Source organism: Mauremys reevesii, linkage group 2, assembly GCF_016161935.1.
Source record: "Mauremys reevesii isolate NIE-2019 linkage group 2, ASM1616193v1, whole genome shotgun sequence".
Lineage (NCBI taxonomy): Eukaryota > Metazoa > Chordata > Testudines > Geoemydidae > Mauremys > Mauremys reevesii.
Window position 1 is genome coordinate 22,492,439 of NC_052624.1, and position 21,446 is coordinate 22,513,884.

Consider the following 21,446-nt stretch of genomic DNA (forward strand, 5'->3'; position numbering starts at 1 on the left):
CAAGTTCCCCAACTCTGCCACAACCTTAAACTGGAGGAAATCACTCTTATGGATGGTCACGTCTGCCTGTTGAAACTACTTCTAGGGTTCCCATTCATAAACACGTATCCATTAAGAACTGGATTTAACCCACTCAACTTTTCACTTAGGCTCCTAAACAAATGCTGACTGGAATGTTTCATCCATCCAAAGTCAAATCTTGAAGCCAAGGAGTAGGTGAGGGACTTAGGAGGTTCCTGTCTGAATACAGGAACTAGCAACTGGTTTCCAAAGCCAGAAACTATTGGTCATGAATAGGAAAGCTTCCAAACCATTGAATTCTTTTGAGAGGACCAACTGAAATAATAGTGACATTGTTGTTCTCAATGCTACAGTGAGATAATCCAAAACATTTGTGAGTTATTTAGAGGTTCTCTCCTTATATAGTTGATTCATACCAGTTACCCATGTACTATATTTTCACACAGTCTCCGAGAGTTCAAGAAAAGATTTAAAACACCTAGAGGAATAACTTATCAGTGACTTATTTGAAATATGCCAATAGCAATTCCTTGCAACAAAAGTGATGTGACAAATTTGAGGAGTTTTACAGTACTAATGCTTGTTATTGCTTCTCACAAAATGTTACCAAGCTTACAATAATCTTTACACTTTCAGCAAAAATGTGAACAGTATATTTAAATATATTAAAAAGAATTAAAAAAACATTTCACATAAAACATTTGTTGCCATATGAAAGTCTTTTAGCAATAAATGCTCACACCAGTATTTAAACATTGTTAAAAGTAGAATGATCTTACTAATAAATTATGCAACAAGAGAGGTAAACAAAATAAAATTACAATATAGCTGTCAGTATTCTTCCATAGAACCCATGTGGATTCGGAAACCTCATTTTTGGATGACTAATTAAGAAACTGATATTTTCAGAGCAACAAAAATAAAAGCTTTTATTTGTTCATTTGAATATAAAACAGGCGTTATCACAGATGTACAAAGCGTACTGGTGGTTTAACATACAAGAAGGTTGCTGTCCTTTGCACATAAAAACTTTTGTTAAACTGTGATTGGCTGAGTTACATGAATTTCTCTAACCAGTCACAACACTCTATGAAATAACGCTGCTAACATTCAACTGATAAAAGGGACAGTCTTCCCTTGGGTAAAGTGTCAAGCAGGATTAAATATATATAATAAACAAGCACCATGAGGAATCTGCTCCTGTTTGATTAGTTTTGTGTTTAAATGTTCATTGTGTACCCTCTTTTTTGTGCATGTGCATCAAATTGATTACATGGTTTTGTCTGACTTCAAAAGCACAAGGTCACAAGACAAACATTTTCTACATTCTCATGAATGGTTTATCTACAGTACAATTTCTAATACAGAACGATCCTTCTTTATTGCTCAGTCTGATGGTACTTAAGTGTTTCCTTCCTTTTGCTTGCATAACCAAACTAGAAATTCAGTTTTTCATTTCTCTTAACTCAGAATTTAACAACCACGGATGACAGGGTGCAGAAGAGATCTGTTATTAACTGTGTTTCACAACTGCATTTGCAGTTGTTTTTCCTATGAATGTGAAGTTGACTTGGTGAAGGTTAAAGTGATGTTGTAAATGACAGCTAAATTTGTTTTGCAGTACTGAGATCAGCAATAGCAGGACTTCACGAGTTAGTTCACACGCTGTAATTATGGTTGTAATCAATCAACATCTTTTCTGAAGCCTTACAATAACTTGCCATTAAGAATGGATTTTATTCTTTCTGGGAGCAGAAAAAGAGTGAGAGAATATAAGGATTGCTCTTCAGAGCATGAGTAGAAATATTCACACGCCAGTGAAATCTGAGAGTGGTCTGAAATAAAATAAGTCTTACATAGTAAGATGCTCTGTACTGTACATGCAGACTAAAATGCCCCTATCTTTTAAAGAGATTTTAAACAACCAACACTGTGTCTTAGAAGCCAAACAAAACTATCATTAGCAGGGGTCCACTGCCATAGATATTTTCCAAAGGCAGACAAAATATGTCCCTTATACGTGTTATAAAAATGATTACGTTTGCCCTGCACCAACTTTAGTCATGCATATCTGGTAATGAGAGTCAGCACATGAACATATTTTGGACATTAAGAAAAGCATTCTTGGACTGCTGCTGGTAAACCCCACTCTTGATCACACACAGGTCAACTCGGTTACAAATGAATGAAGGGACTATGAAAGTTAAAGGAAATAAAGACACTGGAACGGAAATTGAAGATCTAGTTTACCCAAAGGCAGTAAAATAAAGGCAGCTGTGATAAATGTTCTCCTACTGTTCCTACTGATGGCCTCAGTTCTGAGACCTTGGGACTCAGTTCCTTAAAACAGGCAGTTCAGTTCCTCTGTTAGTTCACTTGGTCTAGGGACTCGTTAGCAGATGCACAATTTGTGCTAAATCAATTGTAATGACTATATGTTATTCTCTGTTGAAGAATAAATTAAAGACCATTAAAACAATAGTTTTCTATAAGTGTAAACTGGATGTATTAGCCACCAAGCTACGTGGACCAGCTGAGAGGCAAATTGATAACTCTATGCAAATAACCACCAAAAACCTTTCCTCATCACAACAAAAACACAAACTAAAATGATGAAAAAAATTGTGCAACAAAGTTATGCAGCTACAAAACAGTGCTATTCTTCAACCTGCCTTTTCTAAAGTCTAACAAGTGTATGCACATGCCAGCACAAATATTTATTGTTGACTCCATGGCAAAGAAAAAAAAATCTTATAGTGCATTTTTAGTTTTAAATTCATTCACCGCCTTAAAGGCAGCAATAATTCCACTTGCTGGTATCTAGAGGATTTTTTTTAGACAGGGATACTTAGCAATCCAGGATTGCTTTTTCTCAAAAAAATTGTGAGTAACATTTGGTTATCTACAGTGGGAGATACCATGCAAGTGACAAGTACTGCATTTTAAACTTTAAAATCTTTTTTGTCATTAGTGAATTTATATTTCATATATATATATTTGATGTGATACTATCCACTCAAGATAATACAACACTTTGTTTTTATATTAGCAAACATTGCAAGAGATTAATATTCTTGAATGTTTTTTCTTTTATACTTCTAAAGAGATCAAAATAAATTAAACATTTTGTACATAATTACAGAAGAAGTAGTTAACTTATTTTATCTTTTTAGTTTAGTACAAAGATATTTGCAAGTTCATTGCCGAAATACACCTTATTTATAAATTTCTTCCACTCTAACACTAGTATCAAAGGCTCTTTGGCCTTTGTGCTTTCGACATCTCTGACAGAGAAAGCTGCTAGAATTCTAATTGGAAGGTGCTAGTTTGGGCATTTTCCTCGTACCGCTACATAGTTTCTTAAAATGGTGGGATCTAAAATGGCTTAAATTAGTAATGGATCTGTATTTGTAAGGTTTTTTATGACGCGTCAAAAACAACTGAACATAATTCTTTGTCATTGTATATAAATTGTTAAAAAGAATCCACTTGGAGGGCAGAATAAAAAAATTAGCTACTTCAGCTTTACTCAACATAAAATACAAAGCCACGTTTACTCAGAAAGCAGTTTCATCCAATATGTAAAAAAAACCTAAAATGGGCTTTTCCGACAAACTGAAGGGCAGTACACCTTAGTCCTTCTGTGTTAAAATGTAGTGGTAAAAGAAAACACATTTCACATTTTATTTCCTGCAAACCGTGACTGCTTTGAAAAGTCATAATAGATACAGTTCCATTCTGATGAGTATCACCCTCTTATCTGCACATTTTTAGTGGACACCAAAAAATTTTATACATCTATAGTAAAGTCCATGGAAGCCTTAAGATACAAGACTACATGTTGTAGGCCACATAGATGGGATCTAGCTGGTCTGCCAAAAATCCATCTCGTAGGTGCATACGTTGTTTCTCTCCACGGGAGTTGATAGGAATTACACCAATGTCCACCACCACCACCACTCCTACAATCAGATAGTGTTCCTCCAGGACCACATTGGTGACTAAAGGAACCAGGTCCAAGGCTTCTTGCTCTGATCCATCCAGCTCAACTACAACGACCAACAGATTTGTCCAGGTAAACACCGCACTAGAATACACAAAAAACAATTATTAGAAGCTTTATGAGTTTTCCTTCCAGTCTGACACATCCATGTTTTATCCACAGTGGGTGTTTCAAATATACTGCACATATGGGTATCACAGACTGGGGGAGAATTCATTCACATGGAACTGACACAAACGGTTCTGTTAGCATCTGCTTTAATACTATGTTATGGGGTATCTCCTCACCCTCACCTTTTCTTTTTGTTGTTGTTGAGAAAAGTGAAGGGAGTGACAGCTACACTTTTACATATAGCACTAAATGCTAGTGACGTCTCATTTATTTTTAGCTAAGGTTTAAATGTCACGTTTTATTTCACACAAAGAGAGCATAACAATTAAGGGCCCATTCTTTCCCTCCACATCTGAGCATGGAAGGGGAGAGTTCTGCCACGCTGGCATGTTCTTCCCTCCAGTCCAGTCCTGCCCCCGTCATCCCCTCCCAAACTCCTCCAGAGCCTCAGAACTCCCACTGGAGTGCTGCAGGTTTGAGGCTCCAAGATGATGCAGTTTCACACTTATTCACAGATTTTAAGGACCTCGTAAGCGCTTGTCTCTTTGGAGAGTTGGCGCGCGGGAAGCTGGGGTGTAAGTTTACAGCAGTCTAGTGTGCCATGCTACCTGGCTACTGTGCACTGAAAGTTCTGTAAAAGTTCAGGTCAAAGAGCACTAAGTGTCAGGGCCTCACAGACAGTGCACAGCAGGCTACAGTACTGTAGATTTACACCCCAGCTTGCTGCACACTGAGACTTACACCTACATGTGGAGTTAGGGGTGTGATTCCCAGCTCACGTAGACATACTCACGCTAGTTCTCATTGAGCTAGAGTGCTAAAAATAGCAAGTGGTGGCATAGGCTAGCTGCCCCGAGCATGTGTCCACAGGGTCCAGGCAGCTGTGGGAATCACATCACAAAGCCCTGGCTGGGATGATTTAGTTGGGGATTGGTCCTGCTTTGAGCGGGGGGTTGGACTAGATGACCTCCTGAGGTCCCTTCCAACCCTGAGATTCTATGATTCTATGATTTCCAAGGGTAGACATAGCCTGACTCTCTGTATAGACATGCTCTTAGTCTGACCTGTTGCAGAACACAGGTTATAGAATTTCAACTAGGTAATTTGTACACCAAGCCCAGTATCTTGTGGCTGAACTACAGCCTCTCTTATCTTTGGCTGCAAATACACACACCTTCCACACCTAGACCCACACAGAGGGGGGTGTTGTGCAGGCACAGACAAGGGTCAATAGCAGGAGCTGTGGTGACAGGATATAGTGGATCCAGAAGATTGTCATCAGCTGGACCCTCTGACTGTAGCAGTGCTAGAGTACCACTGTTCCAGTGTCCATTAGCCAGGGAGAATAAAGTACAGCAGTCACTTATTCCACCTGCAGTACTGACTTTTTATTCCCTTACTGTAGTAGACATGTGTACTAATGTCTTAAATTGCAATACCTACTGCCAGCCACGTACAATCAGGTGAAGATTCTCTAGAACCTCACTGAGCCCCAAGAGTGTGCAACTATATTGCATCCTGAGGTCAACACTCCAATTCAGAGAGCCATTGTCCCATCAAATTTTAAAACTCTGAAAATATGGGTATTTTGGAAACTGCAGAACACACATAATTATCCATCCATGCCCAGAATTTAGAACATGTGCTTTATACTAAAGTTTATTAGAGTATCTTTCAGGAGAGATGTATTTAAAAATATTTGTTTTTAAACCCCACCAAGTTTTGTTGGATTAAATTCTTTTGCGCTTATTGGCTTGGAAAGTTGTGGTTACAGACAGGCTGAGTGGCTGCCTTCTGCCTCCATGTTGCTAAAAAAAAACTACTTTGATTTATAATTATATTTTAGCAGAAGGTCTAATGAGTTCTGAATGATGCTGAATATTAACAAAGTACAGTGGTCAGTCTGTGAAGATGCCTCTTTCTCTCTCATAAGGCTCTGGAACATTGATGGATTGCTTTAGACACATCTTAGTGCTCACATGCCCTAAATTTACATTTGCAACAAGAAATTCAGAAGAAAGTTACTTTAAAATAATAGTGACATCCTGGTTTACACCTACCACGGTGGCCTTCCTGAGGAAGTAGCTAGATCTCACAGCTTTCTCCCCCCCCACCCCGATACTTTCTTTCCTACTCTTGAAACCAGCAAGGTTAAAATTCCTTGGCCACTTGCTACATCAAGATGTTGCAGCATCTCCAGGGCCATCTGTAGATTACAGTAGAGCAGGCTAACTCTAATCACAACTACAGTATGAATTACTGACATTTTCAATTTAAGGGTTGAGTTCTAAATATTATTTTAATGCTTTAATTAGATAATGCTCTGATGCTCAAGAACAACCAAGGACTGAGTATGCAGTAGAAAAGGGTGGTTTGTTTATATTTCTAGTTTCTGAAACAGAGGAAGACACAGAAGAAACCTTATTTCCCCAGACAGATCAGAAACACTGGCCCTTTTACAAGCAGGATTTTGTTTGGAAGCTATTTTAACTGGACTATTTAACAGAGGTAGTCTGACTATCTAGCAGAACTACATGTAAGCTTCATGAAAGGGCAATTTTGCTGGCACACAATCCTGACTGACTCTCGGAAAGCAGGAAAGGGCCTATTTCCATTTGATTTACTGGGGCTTTCTAAAAAACAAAAACAAAACAAAAATTAACAGTTAAGCCTAAACATTTGCAATAGTTCAGAATGTAAATTAAAAGTTTCCCTGGCATTGTTTTTCTAGACAATGAATTAAAACGGAATGGAGCTTGGGATGCTGGAACCTCATTTCAAATTCAATGTCTAGAACTCGCTGGTGACAGACACCACTCTGTACAGTCAAGGATCATATTATAGTTATACATTCCACACAGAAGCCCTTCAAAGTCATGTTAAAGTTGAAGACATGTATCAGTGTTTTGAATATGTATTTGCTTTTTAGAATTCTTGAGTTGGAAAAAAAAACATGAGGAACCCATGAAGTTTGCATTTCCACAAGCCAGAGTCATGCTCTGTAGACACAACAAAAGCCACTGAGTCGGAAACTACTCCCCTCCTGCAAAGCCAGCAATATTCCATCGCACTCATCAGGAAGTACCAGTAAGTGGCTATAACGCTTCAGAAGGAATTGAGCTATAACAACTTACTTCAAAATGCATCCAAAATGCTTCCTGTAGGTTTATAGATTCTGTCATTGTGCACAGAGGGAATGCCACTTCGTCTCAAATGCAACGAAGACATTCCAGGGTTAGAAGTTTAAATGAGGCAGCATTGTGTATTCTTAATTAAATTACAAGCCCATACATAATTTCTTAAGGTTTCTTACATTATTAAAAACGTTTGCAAAATGTTGCCTACATTGATGCATAGCTAAGTCAGGCATCAAGACAGCAATGGATTATAGTGACATTCTTCTGCATTCTTTAACATTACATGTTAAATACAGGTGGCCACTGAAACAGTGTCTTTAGTGGTTCCTCTCTAAGGGGGTGGGGGACCCTAAGCATGCCTGAGGGAGTGGGGGAACCTGAGCAGTTATCCACACTGGGCGGTCACAACACAGGCCCCACTTCCCTACCATTTGCAAGGGGGGCTCTTCCCTTTGAGAGCCTCCTAAATTCTCTCTAGTTGGGGGGATAAAAACAAAAGTCACAACCTCCCCCTTCTCCCCCCCCCCCAGGGATACTCCCTCCCTGTAGTCCGCAAAGAGGGAGGTTGGGTGGTGAGTCTATAGTGCTGCCAATGATCCAGCCCCGACATAATGAGCTTGGGGAAATTGCTCTGGCTGGATCTCTGAGGCAGGCTTAGTCTGTCTGTCTTACCCTGGGGGTCCACTGTACTCTGCCCAGGGTTGGGGTGAAGGTCTCCTGCTTAGGAGTTCCCTCTGCAGCTTCAGGAATTGCTCTGCAGTCTGCTGCGTAGGGCAATCCGGCTCCTTCCCCCCACTGACTGCACTTTCCTTCCTTTTAAAGGCTTCTTCATCCTTAGCTTTTGAGGATAGCACAAGAAGCAATGGGCTTAAATTTCAGCAAAGGAGGTCTTTGTTGGACATTAGGAAAAACTTCCTAACTGTCAGGGTGCTTAAGCATTGGAATAAATTGCCTAGGGAGGTTGTGAAATCTCCATCATTGGAAATTTTTAAGAGCAGGTTTGACAAACACCTGTCAGGGATGGTCTAGATAATACTTAGTCCTGCCATGAGTGCAGGGGACTGGACTAGACCTCTCTCTCAAGGTCCCTTCCAGTCCTATGATTCTATTAATGATTGCCAGGATGGGAGGGGTGGACCTAGCCCTGCCAACCTGGCCTCTCTGGTCCCTTCTTCAACTGTGTGGGACCTTTATATTCCATCACAGTCACAGATTGTGGATTTTATACTACTGGAATTATCAGGAGAAAAGGCAAATCTAAAATAACTGTCCAGACCGGATACTCATCAATAAAGTTTGGACAGCTGGGTCATAAATCAAATCAACAAGATACCAACTTTCTTAACTGACTTAAAGGTGTCCCAGTGAGCACCGATTTCCTTAAGAAGAGTTGTAAAAATAGTATTTGGAATATTTTCTAAAACAGTCTTAACTCTACTGGGTAGTGGGTAGATGATGGTGATTATTTGGGTTCACTTACTGTGAAAATGCAACTTTAACTCTGAAATGCCTTTGTTTCCAGTGTTTTGTTGTGTAGTTTTATTGTTTATTCTAATGTGTTCTTGAAAGGTAATAAACACACACTCTTGTCTCTGCAGTCTTGAAGGTTTGTGTGTGGGAATTCCTTGTCTAGAAATGGTCTGTCCTCTGGAAAGGAACTCTTTTCCTACAGATTCTGGGAGAGTCAAGGGGACAGAACAACCCCTTAGTCTGCTGGCTGCAAAGACTCCTGCCAACCACAGTCTCCACCTGCCATCCTGGTGAGGCAAGTTCTGAGGTGACAAAGGTCTTAAAGGCCCTCACAAGGAAATTAAAATTCTTCACAGTTCTGCATGTCAGGAGCTCATGCTGCACCCCTGCAGAACACAGGAGGTGTGTAGGAGTGGAGCTCCCATTCTGTCAACCTAATGATTAAAGGACTGAGGCTCTCCATCATTACATTCATGGGGGCAGAGGGAGAGAAATGCAGGAGAGGAGGTTTGAGGGAAAGGGGGAGCAGTAGAGATATGAGGAATACCCTCCTTCTACTATACTGACATGCATCCCGAGGCTTCCTGACCCCAATGGTAGGGGAGCTGGGGATTGAAGAAATCCAATGCTGCTCCCTCTGGCTACCTCCTGCTGTTTCCTGGGATCCAAGCAAAGGTTTTTGCAGCACCTCAGGAGATAAGAAGTGAAGCATTCCCTGGCACCCCTCCTTCTTTCATCCAATAAACCTTCAGATGCCTGAATGAGACTACTATGGCTTCTCGGACCGCTTTCAGGGGACTGAAGAATCGGCCGAGGCCTTGTCTACTCTTGAAAGGGTTTGCTGGCAAGATATACCAGTAGAGCTGTATTGGCACACTCTCCTCCCCCAGTGGATATCAGCTTATAACGGCAAGAGTTAAACTAGTTCCCTACGCTAGAGCTTTTGCTGTCAGAGTCGTGCTGGTTTGGGTGGGAGGGGAGAAAATCACATCCCTGACTGGCCTAGTCACGCTGGCAAAACTTTTAAAGTGTAGACCAGGCCTAAGAGCTATGGTGATTGGAAAGGATTGCTCACTCCACCAGCATCTCTTCATTGAGCTCAGGGAGCAGCTGGGGAGGGAGTCTCTGTTCCCTGGAGCCTCCTATGCAGGCATCAGGGAATAGGGAATAAAGTCTCCACCCCATCAGGTGGCTCTGGTCAGCAGAAGGTGGTTGCTAAGGATTATCCCTAATGTGCTGCTTCTCCCCAGCCCTCAGACCTGTTCCTGGCAATGTTGCATATTGACAGTCCTTACAAGGTGTGCAGGACAGGGGTTCTCCTGTGCATCTCACAAGGCCTATACAGAAGGAGGACACTGGTTGAGGACCGGTGGCTGAAGGGAGCAGCATACCTAGAGGCCCCTCCCAGCCTGTTCACCCAGTTCCATGCAGCAAATTTGGGAAGTAAAGAATTCATCTCCCCAGCCACCATCTGCTGCTCCCATCAGTCTGTAGCACTTGTGATTAATCAATGAAGAGCACGTGCCTGAGGTTTCAAAGTCACCTAAGGGATGTGGATGACCAGTTCCCAATAACTTCAATCAATGGACATTCACATCTCTGAGGTGGATCTAAAAGTCTCAGTTTACTATTTCAAGAATTGGCAACTCTTGAATGTTGACTTTACTGAACTACACTTTGGTGCAGAGCACTAGATCTCAGCTAGGGAAGAGGAGACTTAAGTTGTCTCTCTTCTGTTCCATTGTGGTAAAACAATGTTAGACGACTTCTAGAATTCTGGTGGACACCATTATTTTAAAGGTGTTCTAATTCACGAAAGCTTTGTTCACGTAAATTCAATTTTTGAATGTAAGTTCTACCTCAGCCTAGGTACTAACCTAACTGTTTTGAGGCAGATATAATCTTTTTGTGGACTTTAAGAGGTGTGGGGGGAAGACATCTGACTTACATTGCAAACCTCAGATCTGCTACCTCATCTCTATAACACTGAACTCTACATAGACACATTATGTGTAGGCCAATCCATAGTGGTGCCTGAGCCATGGAGAAATAAGAAGTAAGGAGACGGCAACTATGATTTACGTTACCATAATTCCATTGAGGTTTTTTGACGAATGAAGCCTCAGTAAAATTAAAATCCTGCCTGCTACATTTTATGAAAAGTAAAATCCATCAATATTTTAAACCTGTTTTAAATTAAACAAGCACACAGTCCTTTTTCACATCTGTAATCCATGGTATTCTACTGCTTTGTTGAGTTTTCCCCTCTCTGTGTTTGTTGTGGTTTGGTATTACAAGGAGGAAACAATTAAGAGGATCATATAGATTGTGACTGATAATTAGAATAATGTTTAGTTCATTTGCATACTGCAGTTCAATTAGCGAAAGTTGCATTTTATAGTAAGATACACATCTAATGATTTAATAAATGCCCTTATTAGCCAATACAGTGCACTCTGTCGTAACTGTTAAATTGTTATTTGTATTATGGCACCACCCAATGAGGGCCATGGTCCCACTGGGTGACAGGCCCCAGACAGATATATGAAAGATATGGTCCCAACTCTGAAAATCGTACATAATAAGAGTGTGATCATCAACAGGATCCATGCAAGTCTGCTTACATGGAGCTGATTACAGGACTGGGGCCTGAATTAAGACAAGGTGCAAGAAGTGGATAAAGGAGCAGGGGAGGGCAGACCACGGCTGCAGTAATAGAATGTGGATACTCATACTAGCTATCAGCACAACTGGATTGCAATTTTGATTTTTTACAAGATATAAAATATACAAATAAATATCAGCTATCCACAGTAGCCATCTGCCTACCCACTGTCCACAGTCACCTGTCTAAATTCCACTGCATAGGCAGACCCGTCCCCATAATTATTGAAAATATTGAAAAATATAATGAGCAAGAGATCTGTTTTGACCAGTAGATGTAAAGTTAATGCCCTAAGTCTAGAAGAGGCTAGGCAGAAAGTGAAATATGTACTGGGGTGAAGTTTCTGAAAAGCACCTAAATCTCACTGAAAGTCAATGGGACAAAAGCACTTTTCCGAATTCCTTTACACAATATTTTCTGCAAGTATAGTATTGGCCCCTTGCAACCAATTACTCACACAATATATAAATGCTCGGAATTGCGTTGTACAAACCCACAGGAAAAGCAGATAAACACTCACTCAGCATCTTGATGTTTAATCAATAATTGGTCTCAGCTCCATAATGAAACTAACTTGCTATGTTGCTTTCTAAAGGAATTCCAAAAAAGACTGAAGAAAACAAACAAATAAGCTTCCAAACCCCACTGCTAAAAATAACTCAGAATAAAACCAAACCCCACCATTATCACCAAACATCATGTCACATGTTTTTTTAGAAAATAAAAAGAGTAAAGAAAATTGTCCTTCCTGATAAAAGCGGCGTATGCCAAGTTTTAGCTTAGAGAGTGTATAATTTATGGTCATGTTATAAACTCTTGGAACACTGGTATATTTGATACAAGATTCACAATGTTTCACATCACTCACCATTCTGTGATGCTCTTGTGTGCTCTAATTACTGATGTCTCAATATCAATTGGATGGTATCTCATCCCTCGTAACTCCATGGCTTCATCTAGTGCACCCACAACATAAAGTGCATCATGTCGCTCTAGTTACAGAGAAGGAAAAGCAATGACTTATATCTCTACTATATTAAATACATTATAAAAATATCCACATTAGTAAAATAACAACATTTCATTTATAAAGTATCCTTGAATTTCAGAAGATCCAAAGCACTTTACAAGTTATATACATTCACGATTACTGAAATGCAATGTGGGATGGAGGGCAGCAGCTAATCAGGTTGCTGAGCGCAATATGGGAGAAAAAGAAATTTTTAGCCGACACCAGATCAAATCTCTATTCTTATGAATGTAGAGCAGACAGAGTGACTTGTATGGCATTCTGTTTATCTGCCTTTGAAGGATAATGAGTGAAACTGACCCTTCTGGGATTTGAATCTGTCTATCTTGCAGCTTGGATATTTCAAATCTGGTAGCTTAAACCACTATGGTGTCTGCCTATGATGCCGAAATAATACATGTTATATTCTTGATATCAAATCACTGATTAAGACAAAATTATGTTGCAATTTGTTTGTAGCATGAATTTTTATCAGAGATGAGACCACAAAACCCAAACCAAACCAAACCAAAAAAACAACCACCTCTAGACTGAGATGAGAGTTCTTCTGGGATCTTATGTTAGTTTATGATAAGCCTATGTCATCCATAAGAGAAAATATATTGGTTGTGGCAATGGAGTTTAAGTCTCTATGAAGACATCTCCCAGACGCTATGTAGAAAAGGGACTTGTCCTTCTGAAAAGAGAGTTTAGAAAGGAAGGAGAGAGGAGGTGTGCCACTACTACTTCATGGGAGGATTTATTCCACTGGAAATGAAAGACTAGAAAACACTCCGTTGCTATTCTCTCAGAGTAAGAATTCCTGCTGCTTCTTGGACCCCTTATAGCTTCAGGGCATTTTTCTGGATAAAATAATTAATAAAGTAAGAAAATCCTAAAAAATGTTTTATAAGATTAAATGCCTTTAGGAAGATCTAAATATGAGGAACTGGACAGTAATCTTAATGCACAGCAATTATAAACAGGGCTTCAGACGTTATCAAATTCATCGGACTAGGTTCTATTCAAATTAGGGCTGTCAATCGCAGTTAACTCATGCGATTAACTCAAAAAAATTAATTGCAATTAAAAATTTAATTGTGATTAATTGCACTGTTAAACAATAGAATACCAATTGAAATTTATTAAAGATATGGGATATTTTTCTACATTTTCAAATATATTGATTTCAATTACAACACAGAATACAAAGTGTACAGTGCTCACTTTATATTATTACACCTCTACCCCGATATAATGCAACCCGATATAACACAAATTCGGATATAATGTGGTAAAGCAGTGCTCTGGGGGGATGGGACTTCGCACTCCGGTGGATCAAAGCAAGTTCGATATAACACGGTTTCACCTATAACGTGGTAAGATTTTTTGGCTCCCGAGGACAGCATTATATCGAGGTAGAGGTGTATTTTTATTACAAATATTTGCAATATAAAAATGATAAACAAAATAAATAATATTTTTCAATTCATCTCATACAAGTACTGTAGTGCGATCTCTACCATGAAAGTATAACTTATAAATGTAGATTTTTTTTGTTACATAACTACTGTGACAAAGTTCCTCCTCTACCTTGGTGGGTCCTGCGCTTATTTGGCAGATTTGCTCATCTCAGTGATCTTCCCCACAGTCTGGGTCAACTTCTCCTGTGTCTGATCAGGAGTTGGGAGGTTTGGGGGGAACCCGGGCCCGCCCTCTACTCTGGGTTCCAGCCCAGGGCCCTGTGGATTGCAGCTGTCTATAGTGCCTCCTGTAACAGCTGCATGACAGCTACAACTCCCTGGGCAACTTCCCCATGGCCTCCTCCAAACACCTTCTCTAACCTCACCACAGGACCTTCCTCCTGTTGTCTGATAACGCTTGTACTCCTCAGTCCTCCAGCAGCACACCCTCTCACTCTCAGCTCCTTACGCCTCTTGCTCCCAGCTCCTCACACGCACTTCCTCTCCTCTGGCTCCCCCCTCCCTGACTGGAGTGAGCTCCTTTTTAAACCCAGGTGCCCTGATTAGCCTGCCTTGATTGGCTGCAGGTGTTCTAATCAGCCTGGCTGCCTTAATTGGTTCTAGCAAGTTCCTGATTACTCTAGTGCAGCCCCTGTTCTGGTCACCCAGAAAACAGAAAACTACTCATCCAGTGACCAGTATATTTGCCCTCTGCCAGACTCCTGTACCCCACTGGCCTGGGTCTGTCACACTACACTCAAAAACAAAACAATGTAAAACTTTAGATCCTACAAGTCCACTCAGTCCTACTTCTTGTTTAGCCAATTGCGAAGAGAAAAGTTTGTTTACATTTATGGGAGATAATGCTGCCTGCTTCTTATTTACAATGTCATCTGAAAGTGAGAACAGGCGTTCGCATGGCACTTTTGTAGCTGGTTTTGCAAGGTATTTACGTGCCAGATATGCTAAACATCCGTATGCCTGTCAGGATATAGATATTCAGGCTTGTCTGCAAAGGCCTATACTTTAAGAATTTAGGTGTATTCTTATCACTTACTACCCAAGATCCACAAACCCAGAAATCCTGGACGCCCCATCATCTCGGGCATTGGAACTCTTACTGAAGGACTGTCTGGATATGTAGACTCTCTACTCAGACCCTATGTTACCAGCACTCCCAGCTATCTCTGTGACACCACTGATTTCCTGAGGAAACTACAATGCATTGGTGACCTTCCAGAAAACACCATCCTAGCCACCATGGATATAGAGGCTCTCTACACAAACATCCCACACACTGATGAAATACAGGCTGTCAGGAACAGTATCCCTGATGATGCCACAGCACAACTGGTTGCTGAGCTCTGTGCCTTTATCCTCACACACAACTATTTCAAATTTAATGACAATATATATCTCCAGATCAGTGGCACCACTATGGGCACCCGCATGGCCCCACAATATGCCAATATTTTTATGGCCGACCTGGAACAATGGTTCCTCAGCTCCCGTCCGCTCACGCCCCTTCTCTACCTACGCTACATTGATGACATCTTCATCATCTGGACCCATGGGAAGGAGACTCTGGAAAAATTCCACCACGATTTCAACAGCTTCCACCCCTCCATCAACCTCAGCCTGGACCAATCTACATGCGAGGTCCACTTCCTAGACACCACGGTGCAAATAAGTGATGGTCACATTAACACCACCCTATACCGAAAACCCACCGACCGCTATGCCTACCTTCATGCCTCCAGCTTCCATCCCGGACACACCACAAGATCCATTGTCTACAGCCAAGCACTGAGGTACAACCGTATCTGCTCTAACCCCGCAGACAGAGACCAACACCTAGAAATTCTCCACCAAGCATTCTCAAGACTACAGTACCCACACGAGTAAATAAGGAAACAGATCAACAGAGCCAGACGTGTACCCAGAAGCAAGACAAACCCAAGAAAGAAACCAACAGGACTCCACTGGCCATCACATAGAGTCCTCTCCTGGGCGGCAGAGCCTGCCCTGCCCTGCCTGAAGCGGCGGCAGGCCGCGGAAGGAAGCCAAGCCCGCCCTGGTCAGGAAGGCCTCAGGCGCGCCAGGGAAGCCGGCAAGGAGGAGCTAGCAGGAGTGCCCGCAGGCCAGGAGCCTGCCTGAGCTGGCCGCTCCGGGCCGGGAGCCTCCGGGTGGAGGAGCTACCTGGCCCTGGGGGAGACTGCCCCGCCGGGCGAGCCCCAGGCCGGCGGAGTAGCCCAGGGGCGCTGGCCGCCCCCAGGCTTGGGAGCCCGAGCAGCCGGCGCCCCCCGGCTTGCCACGCCCGCAGCAGCCGGGCGCCCAACGCCCCGAGGCCTCGCCGCCCTGCCGCCCCGAGGAGCGCCGAGCCGCCCAGACACCGAGCTGCCGGGGAGCCGATGACCCGCCAGCCACGCCCACTGGGCCGGCGATGCAGCTGGCAGGGCCGCCGAGACAGACTGAGAGGGCGGCCGTGCTGAGGGCGTGATGTGCCCCTGTGCCCCCCCTCCCACTGCGGGTCCCCACCGGCTGCTGGCTGTGCCGCGGGGACACCCCCCCACTGTGGGGGGCGGTGGGTGGCTGCACTGCCCATGGCTGGCAGGCACCCCCTCACCTCAGCGCATGGGTGCCACCCCCAGCCACTTGCCGGTGTCTGCTCAGGCCTCCCTGCAGGGATCCGCAAGCCTGAGCTATTTGTTGCTGCCTGCCCCTCGCTCCTGCGCTGCCGCCTGGGCCGCCCTTGCTGCTTGCTCTTCAGGGCAAGCCCCTGAGCCTGCTGCTGCTGCTCAGCTCTGCTCAGCGGACCTGAGCCTGCCTGCTTGACTTGCCCTGAACTGCTGCGCCAGCTCCCTGCCTGCCAGGGCCCCTGCCCTTTTGAACCCTGCCCCAGCCCCCAGCCCTGCCCAGAGGGCCTGCTGCATTGGCCTGCTCCCCTGCTCCCCAGGGCCTGCTCCAGGCCCCAGCCCTGCTCTTTGGTTTGCTTGGGCCTATTTGGCCTGGGCCTTTGCAGCCCCTGTGGCCAGAGCCCCTGGCCCATTTGAGCCCAGCCCTTTTGCCCCTGGGGCCTATGCTGCTGTTTGTTGAGCCCTGCTCCCTGAGCCCCTGCCTGCCCCCAGCTCCTGGGCTTTATTTTGGCCCAGCCCCTGCCAGCCCTGCTCCAGAGGCCTGGGCCGTTTGCCCAGCCCCCCCTGCCCAGCCCCCTGGGGCCTGGCCTGGGGCCTAACCTGCCCTCTGCCTGCTGCCTGCTCCCCCCCTGGGCCTGCCTATTTTTGCTTGCCCAGCCCCTGCCTGCCCAGCCTGCTCCAGAGGGCCTGGGCCTATTTGGTTGCCCAGCCCTGCTCCAGAGGGGCCTGGGCCTGTTTGCTGCTCTTTTGCCCAGCCCCCTCCAGAGGGCCCCTGGGCCTATTTGAACTACTTTGCCCAGCCCCCCTGCCAGAGGCCTGGGCCTGGGCCTATTTGCTCTGCTTTGCGCCGCACCCGAGGGGGAGGGATCTACTAACGTGTTCGTTGTGACTCTAAAGGGCTAGCAGGCGAACAGAAGTGAGTCGGTGCAGCTCCCCTCCTGCCCGCTGGAGGGTCGAGCCCCGACCGACCGATTACAAGTCCCCAGCTAAAACCCCTCCAACGCATCATTAGGGATCTACAACCCATCCTGGACAATGATCCCACACTTTCACAGGCCTTGGGTGGCAGGCCAGTCCTCGTCCACAGACAACCTGCCAACCTGAAGCATATTCTCACCAGCAACTGCACACCGCACCACAGTAACTCTAGCTCAGGAACCAATCCATGCAACAAACCTCGATGCTAACTCTGCCCACATATCTACACCAGCAACACCATCACAGGATCTAACCAGATGAGCCACGCCATCACCGGTTCATTCACCTGCACATCCACCAATGTAATATATGCCATCATATGCCAGCAATGCCCCTCTGCTATGTACATCGGCCAAACTGGACAGTCTCTAAGGAAAAGGATAAATGGACACAAATCAGACATTAGGAATGACAATATAAAAAAACCTGTAGGAGAACACTTCAACCTCCCTGGCCACACTATAGCAGATCTTAAGGTGGTCATCCTGCAGCAAAAAAACTTTAGGACCAGACTTCAAAGAGAAACTGCTGAGCTCCAGTTCATCTGCAAATTACAGAACCAGTTTCTCCTCCCTTGGTTTTCACACCTCAACTGCTAGAACAGGGCCTCATCCTCCCTGATTGATCTAACCGCGTCATCTCTAGCTTGCATCTTGCTTGCTTATATATACCTGCCCCTGGAAATTTCCACTACTTGCATCTGAAGAAGTGGGTATTCACCCACGAAAGCTCATGCTGCAAAACATCTGTTAGTCTATAAGGTACCACAGGATTCTTTGCTGCTTTTACAGAACCAGACTAACACGGCTACCCCTCTGATTCTTATCACTTAGCTAGTTATAGAGGTATAACAGAAAGAATAAAAAATCACTGTCTGTCTGTCTAACAGCCATCTCTTACTGTGACAGTCTGAGGCCTGGTTCTTCAGCTAAGCAGCAGAGGCCCCAGCCATAAACTGGGAAATGTATGGTCACATCCTCACATTCCAAACTAGTCACATTGAAATAAGGTGCTATTGGGCTGTTAGGAATACAATCCTGTCCTGATATTTCTATCACCTCCAGAGAAAGGGAAGAGCCTAGAAGATGTAAAAGGAAACTTAGTTTGATAGAATCCTGTCTGGCCAGAACTCACTTATCAATAGCTAGGATGTGAAATCCTCATTTCTGTATTGTTCTATCACTGTAGTCTCCACTTCCCTATTGTTTGCCTGTATAATCTCTGTCTGGTTCTATGATTGTTTCTGTCTGCTGTATAATTAATTTTGTTGGGTGTAAACCAATTAAGGTGGTGGGATATAATTCTTTAAATAACCATGTTACAATATGTTAGGACTGGTTAGTTAAATTTCAGCAAAATGATTGGTTAAGGTACAGCTAAGCAAAACTCAAGTTTTACTATATAGTCTGCAGTCAATCAGGAAGTATGGGGGGAGGAAATGGGAACAGGGACTGGGGATGGGGGTGGGGGAATTGGGATCATGTTTTGCTAAAGGGGGGAATGGGAACAGGGGATGGGAACAGAAACTGGGACACAGGCAAGGCTCTGTGGTGTCAGAGCTGGGAAGGGGGACACTAAGGAAGGAAACTGGAATCATGCTTGCTGGAAGTTGTTCACCCCAATAAACATTGAATTGTTTGCGCCTTTGGACTTCAGGTATTGTTGCTCTCTGTTCATGTGAGAAGGACCAGGGAAGTGAGAGGGTGAAGGAATAAGCCCTCTAACAATGCCCCTTCATGCTTCGGCCACCGTTCCAGAGGACATGCTTCCATGCTGATGATGCTCGTTAAAAAAATAATGTGTTAATTAAATTGGTGACTGAACTTCTTGGAGGAGAATTGTATGTCTTCTACTCCTACCCACATTCTTCCATATATTTCATGTTATAGCAGTCTCAGATGATGACCCAGCACACGTTGTTTGATTTACCAACACTGTTACTGCAGATTTCACAAAATGCAAAGAAGGTACCAATGTGAGATTTCTAAAAATAGCTATGGCACTCTACCCAAGGTTTAAGAATCTGAAGTGCTGTCCAAAATCTGAGAGAGATGAAGTGCGGAGTATGCATTCAGAAGCCTTAAAAGAGCAACACTCCCATGTGGAAACTACAGAACCCAAACCACCAAAAAAGAAAAATCAACCTTCTGCCGGTGGCATCTGACTCAGATGATGAAAATGAACGTGCCACATAAATATCTTGTGACACTGGCTACAACAGTGCCATGTGAATGGCTGTTCTCACTTTCCGGTGACACCATAAACAAGAAGCAGGCAGCATTATCTCTTGCAAATTGTACCCAAACTTGTTTGTCTGAACAACTGGCCGAACAAGAAGTAGGACTGAGTGGACTTGTAGGCTCTAAAATTTTACATTGTTTTATTTTTTAATGCAATTTTTTTTGTACATAATTCTACATTTGTAAGTTCAACTTTCATGATAAAGAGATTGCACTACAGTACTTGTATTAGGTGAATTGAAAAATACTATTTCTTTTGTTTTTTATAGTGCAAATATTTATAATAAAAAATATAAAGTGAGCACTTGACACTTTGCATTCCGTGTTGTAATTGAAATCAATCTATCTGAAAATGTAGAAAACATCCAAAACATTTTAAATAAATAGTATTCTATTATTGTTTAACAATGCGATTAATCACGATTAATTTTTTTAATCGCTTGACAGCCCTAATTCAAACGGATTCAATTGATTCTTAATAGTGGCACTGTGAACACTATTGATATACCTGAAACGATACTTCACTAGCAATTTCAGCTAGCATCACAGCCAGACTCTGTATTTTGCAAGTCATGGTAATTTCCCAGTCAGAGAATTTCAGCCACACTAACTGTCTTTTGCCTCACAGCATTTGTTTGCTTATACTGTATATTGACAAAAGATAGGGTATGTCACTAGTGAATAATATGGCCCTGTGCTTCCCTGAAAGAAAACAAAATATTCCCTGTAACTTCATTTACAAGCTAGAGCTTATAGTACATTTTTATTTGCTCCTACAGTCTTAAGGACAGGGTGAGTTCAAAAATAGGACAATTTTTATTAACAACTTCACAGAAATAGGATTACTAAATGAGGGTGGCTTCACAAAGCCCAAGCCCCAGTTCTACCGCAGTGTTCCATAAGCAAGGATCTGTTCACGCAGAGCCAACAGCAGCAGTGGTGCAAAACATGTAAGAATATTAATATTTTTTCCAGACGAAAAGTATTAGAGACATTTTGTATATAGAATCAGAAGGTCTCTTCCTCAGGGAGCTTACAGCGTGTATAGAAAACATACAAAAGCACACATGTAACAAAAGGAATATAACCAGGTAGCCATTTTTGGCAGGCATCTTGTTCCACTGTTTTATCTTCTTATTGACATCTATTTTGAAAATGCTTCTTTGGAGGGCTATAGAGCATTTAATAGTGAATGCTGATGTATACAACAGACCAGGCTACAAGTGAGTGAACAACTTTATAGCACTTTCAAAGCTATGTATAAACACACATTTATAAATGGAACTAGTGGCCTTACCTCCATTTGCATCAGTAAGTTCTGTTCTCCTCAAGAACCCCAAATAGCCAGTCCGAGCCCAAATAGTCTGTGTGTCTCCAAAGCTGAGTCTTGAATTAAAGTGATCTGATTGCAGAGATTCATCTCCATATATGGTAAAATACCCACTGGCATTATGAGCACTGTGAACCCATATCTAAGTTAAAAGCAATTAGACTGGCATTAATTAAAGTATCTATCCGATGTGAAGAATTCTTGAAAATTCTTGCATCTATTTTTAATCATATCTAGGTATGTCTCTAAGTATCTTTTCGCATGATGCTTTCTGATTCAACACTCCCCATATTTCTATACTTATTTGAGGGCTAAATCCTGCTTGCCTTACATGTGAGTAGCTTTGCTGAAGTCAATGAGTGAGGTTCTGTGCCTCTTAAAGG

At 42.9% G+C, this 21,446-nt stretch overlaps 1 protein-coding gene across 7 annotated transcripts in view; it reads right to left on the reverse strand.

Annotated features, from left to right (window-relative positions):
* Nucleotides 1-762: 762 nt before the first annotated feature.
* DIP2C (disco interacting protein 2 homolog C) overlaps nt 763-21,446 on the reverse strand; it is a 474,517-nt gene continuing 453,833 nt past the window's right edge. For all 7 annotated transcript variants that reach the window (XM_039524924.1, XM_039524922.1, XM_039524928.1 and 4 more), the window contains 3 exons: nt 21,031-21,205; nt 12,276-12,399; nt 763-4,108 (listed from right to left, as the gene is read on the reverse strand). In XM_039524924.1, the coding sequence (XP_039380858.1) occupies nt 3,856-4,108; nt 12,276-12,399; nt 21,031-21,205 (552 nt within the window). In that variant the 3' untranslated portion in view covers nt 763-3,855. The remainder of the gene's footprint in view (nt 4,109-12,275; nt 12,400-21,030; nt 21,206-21,446) is intronic.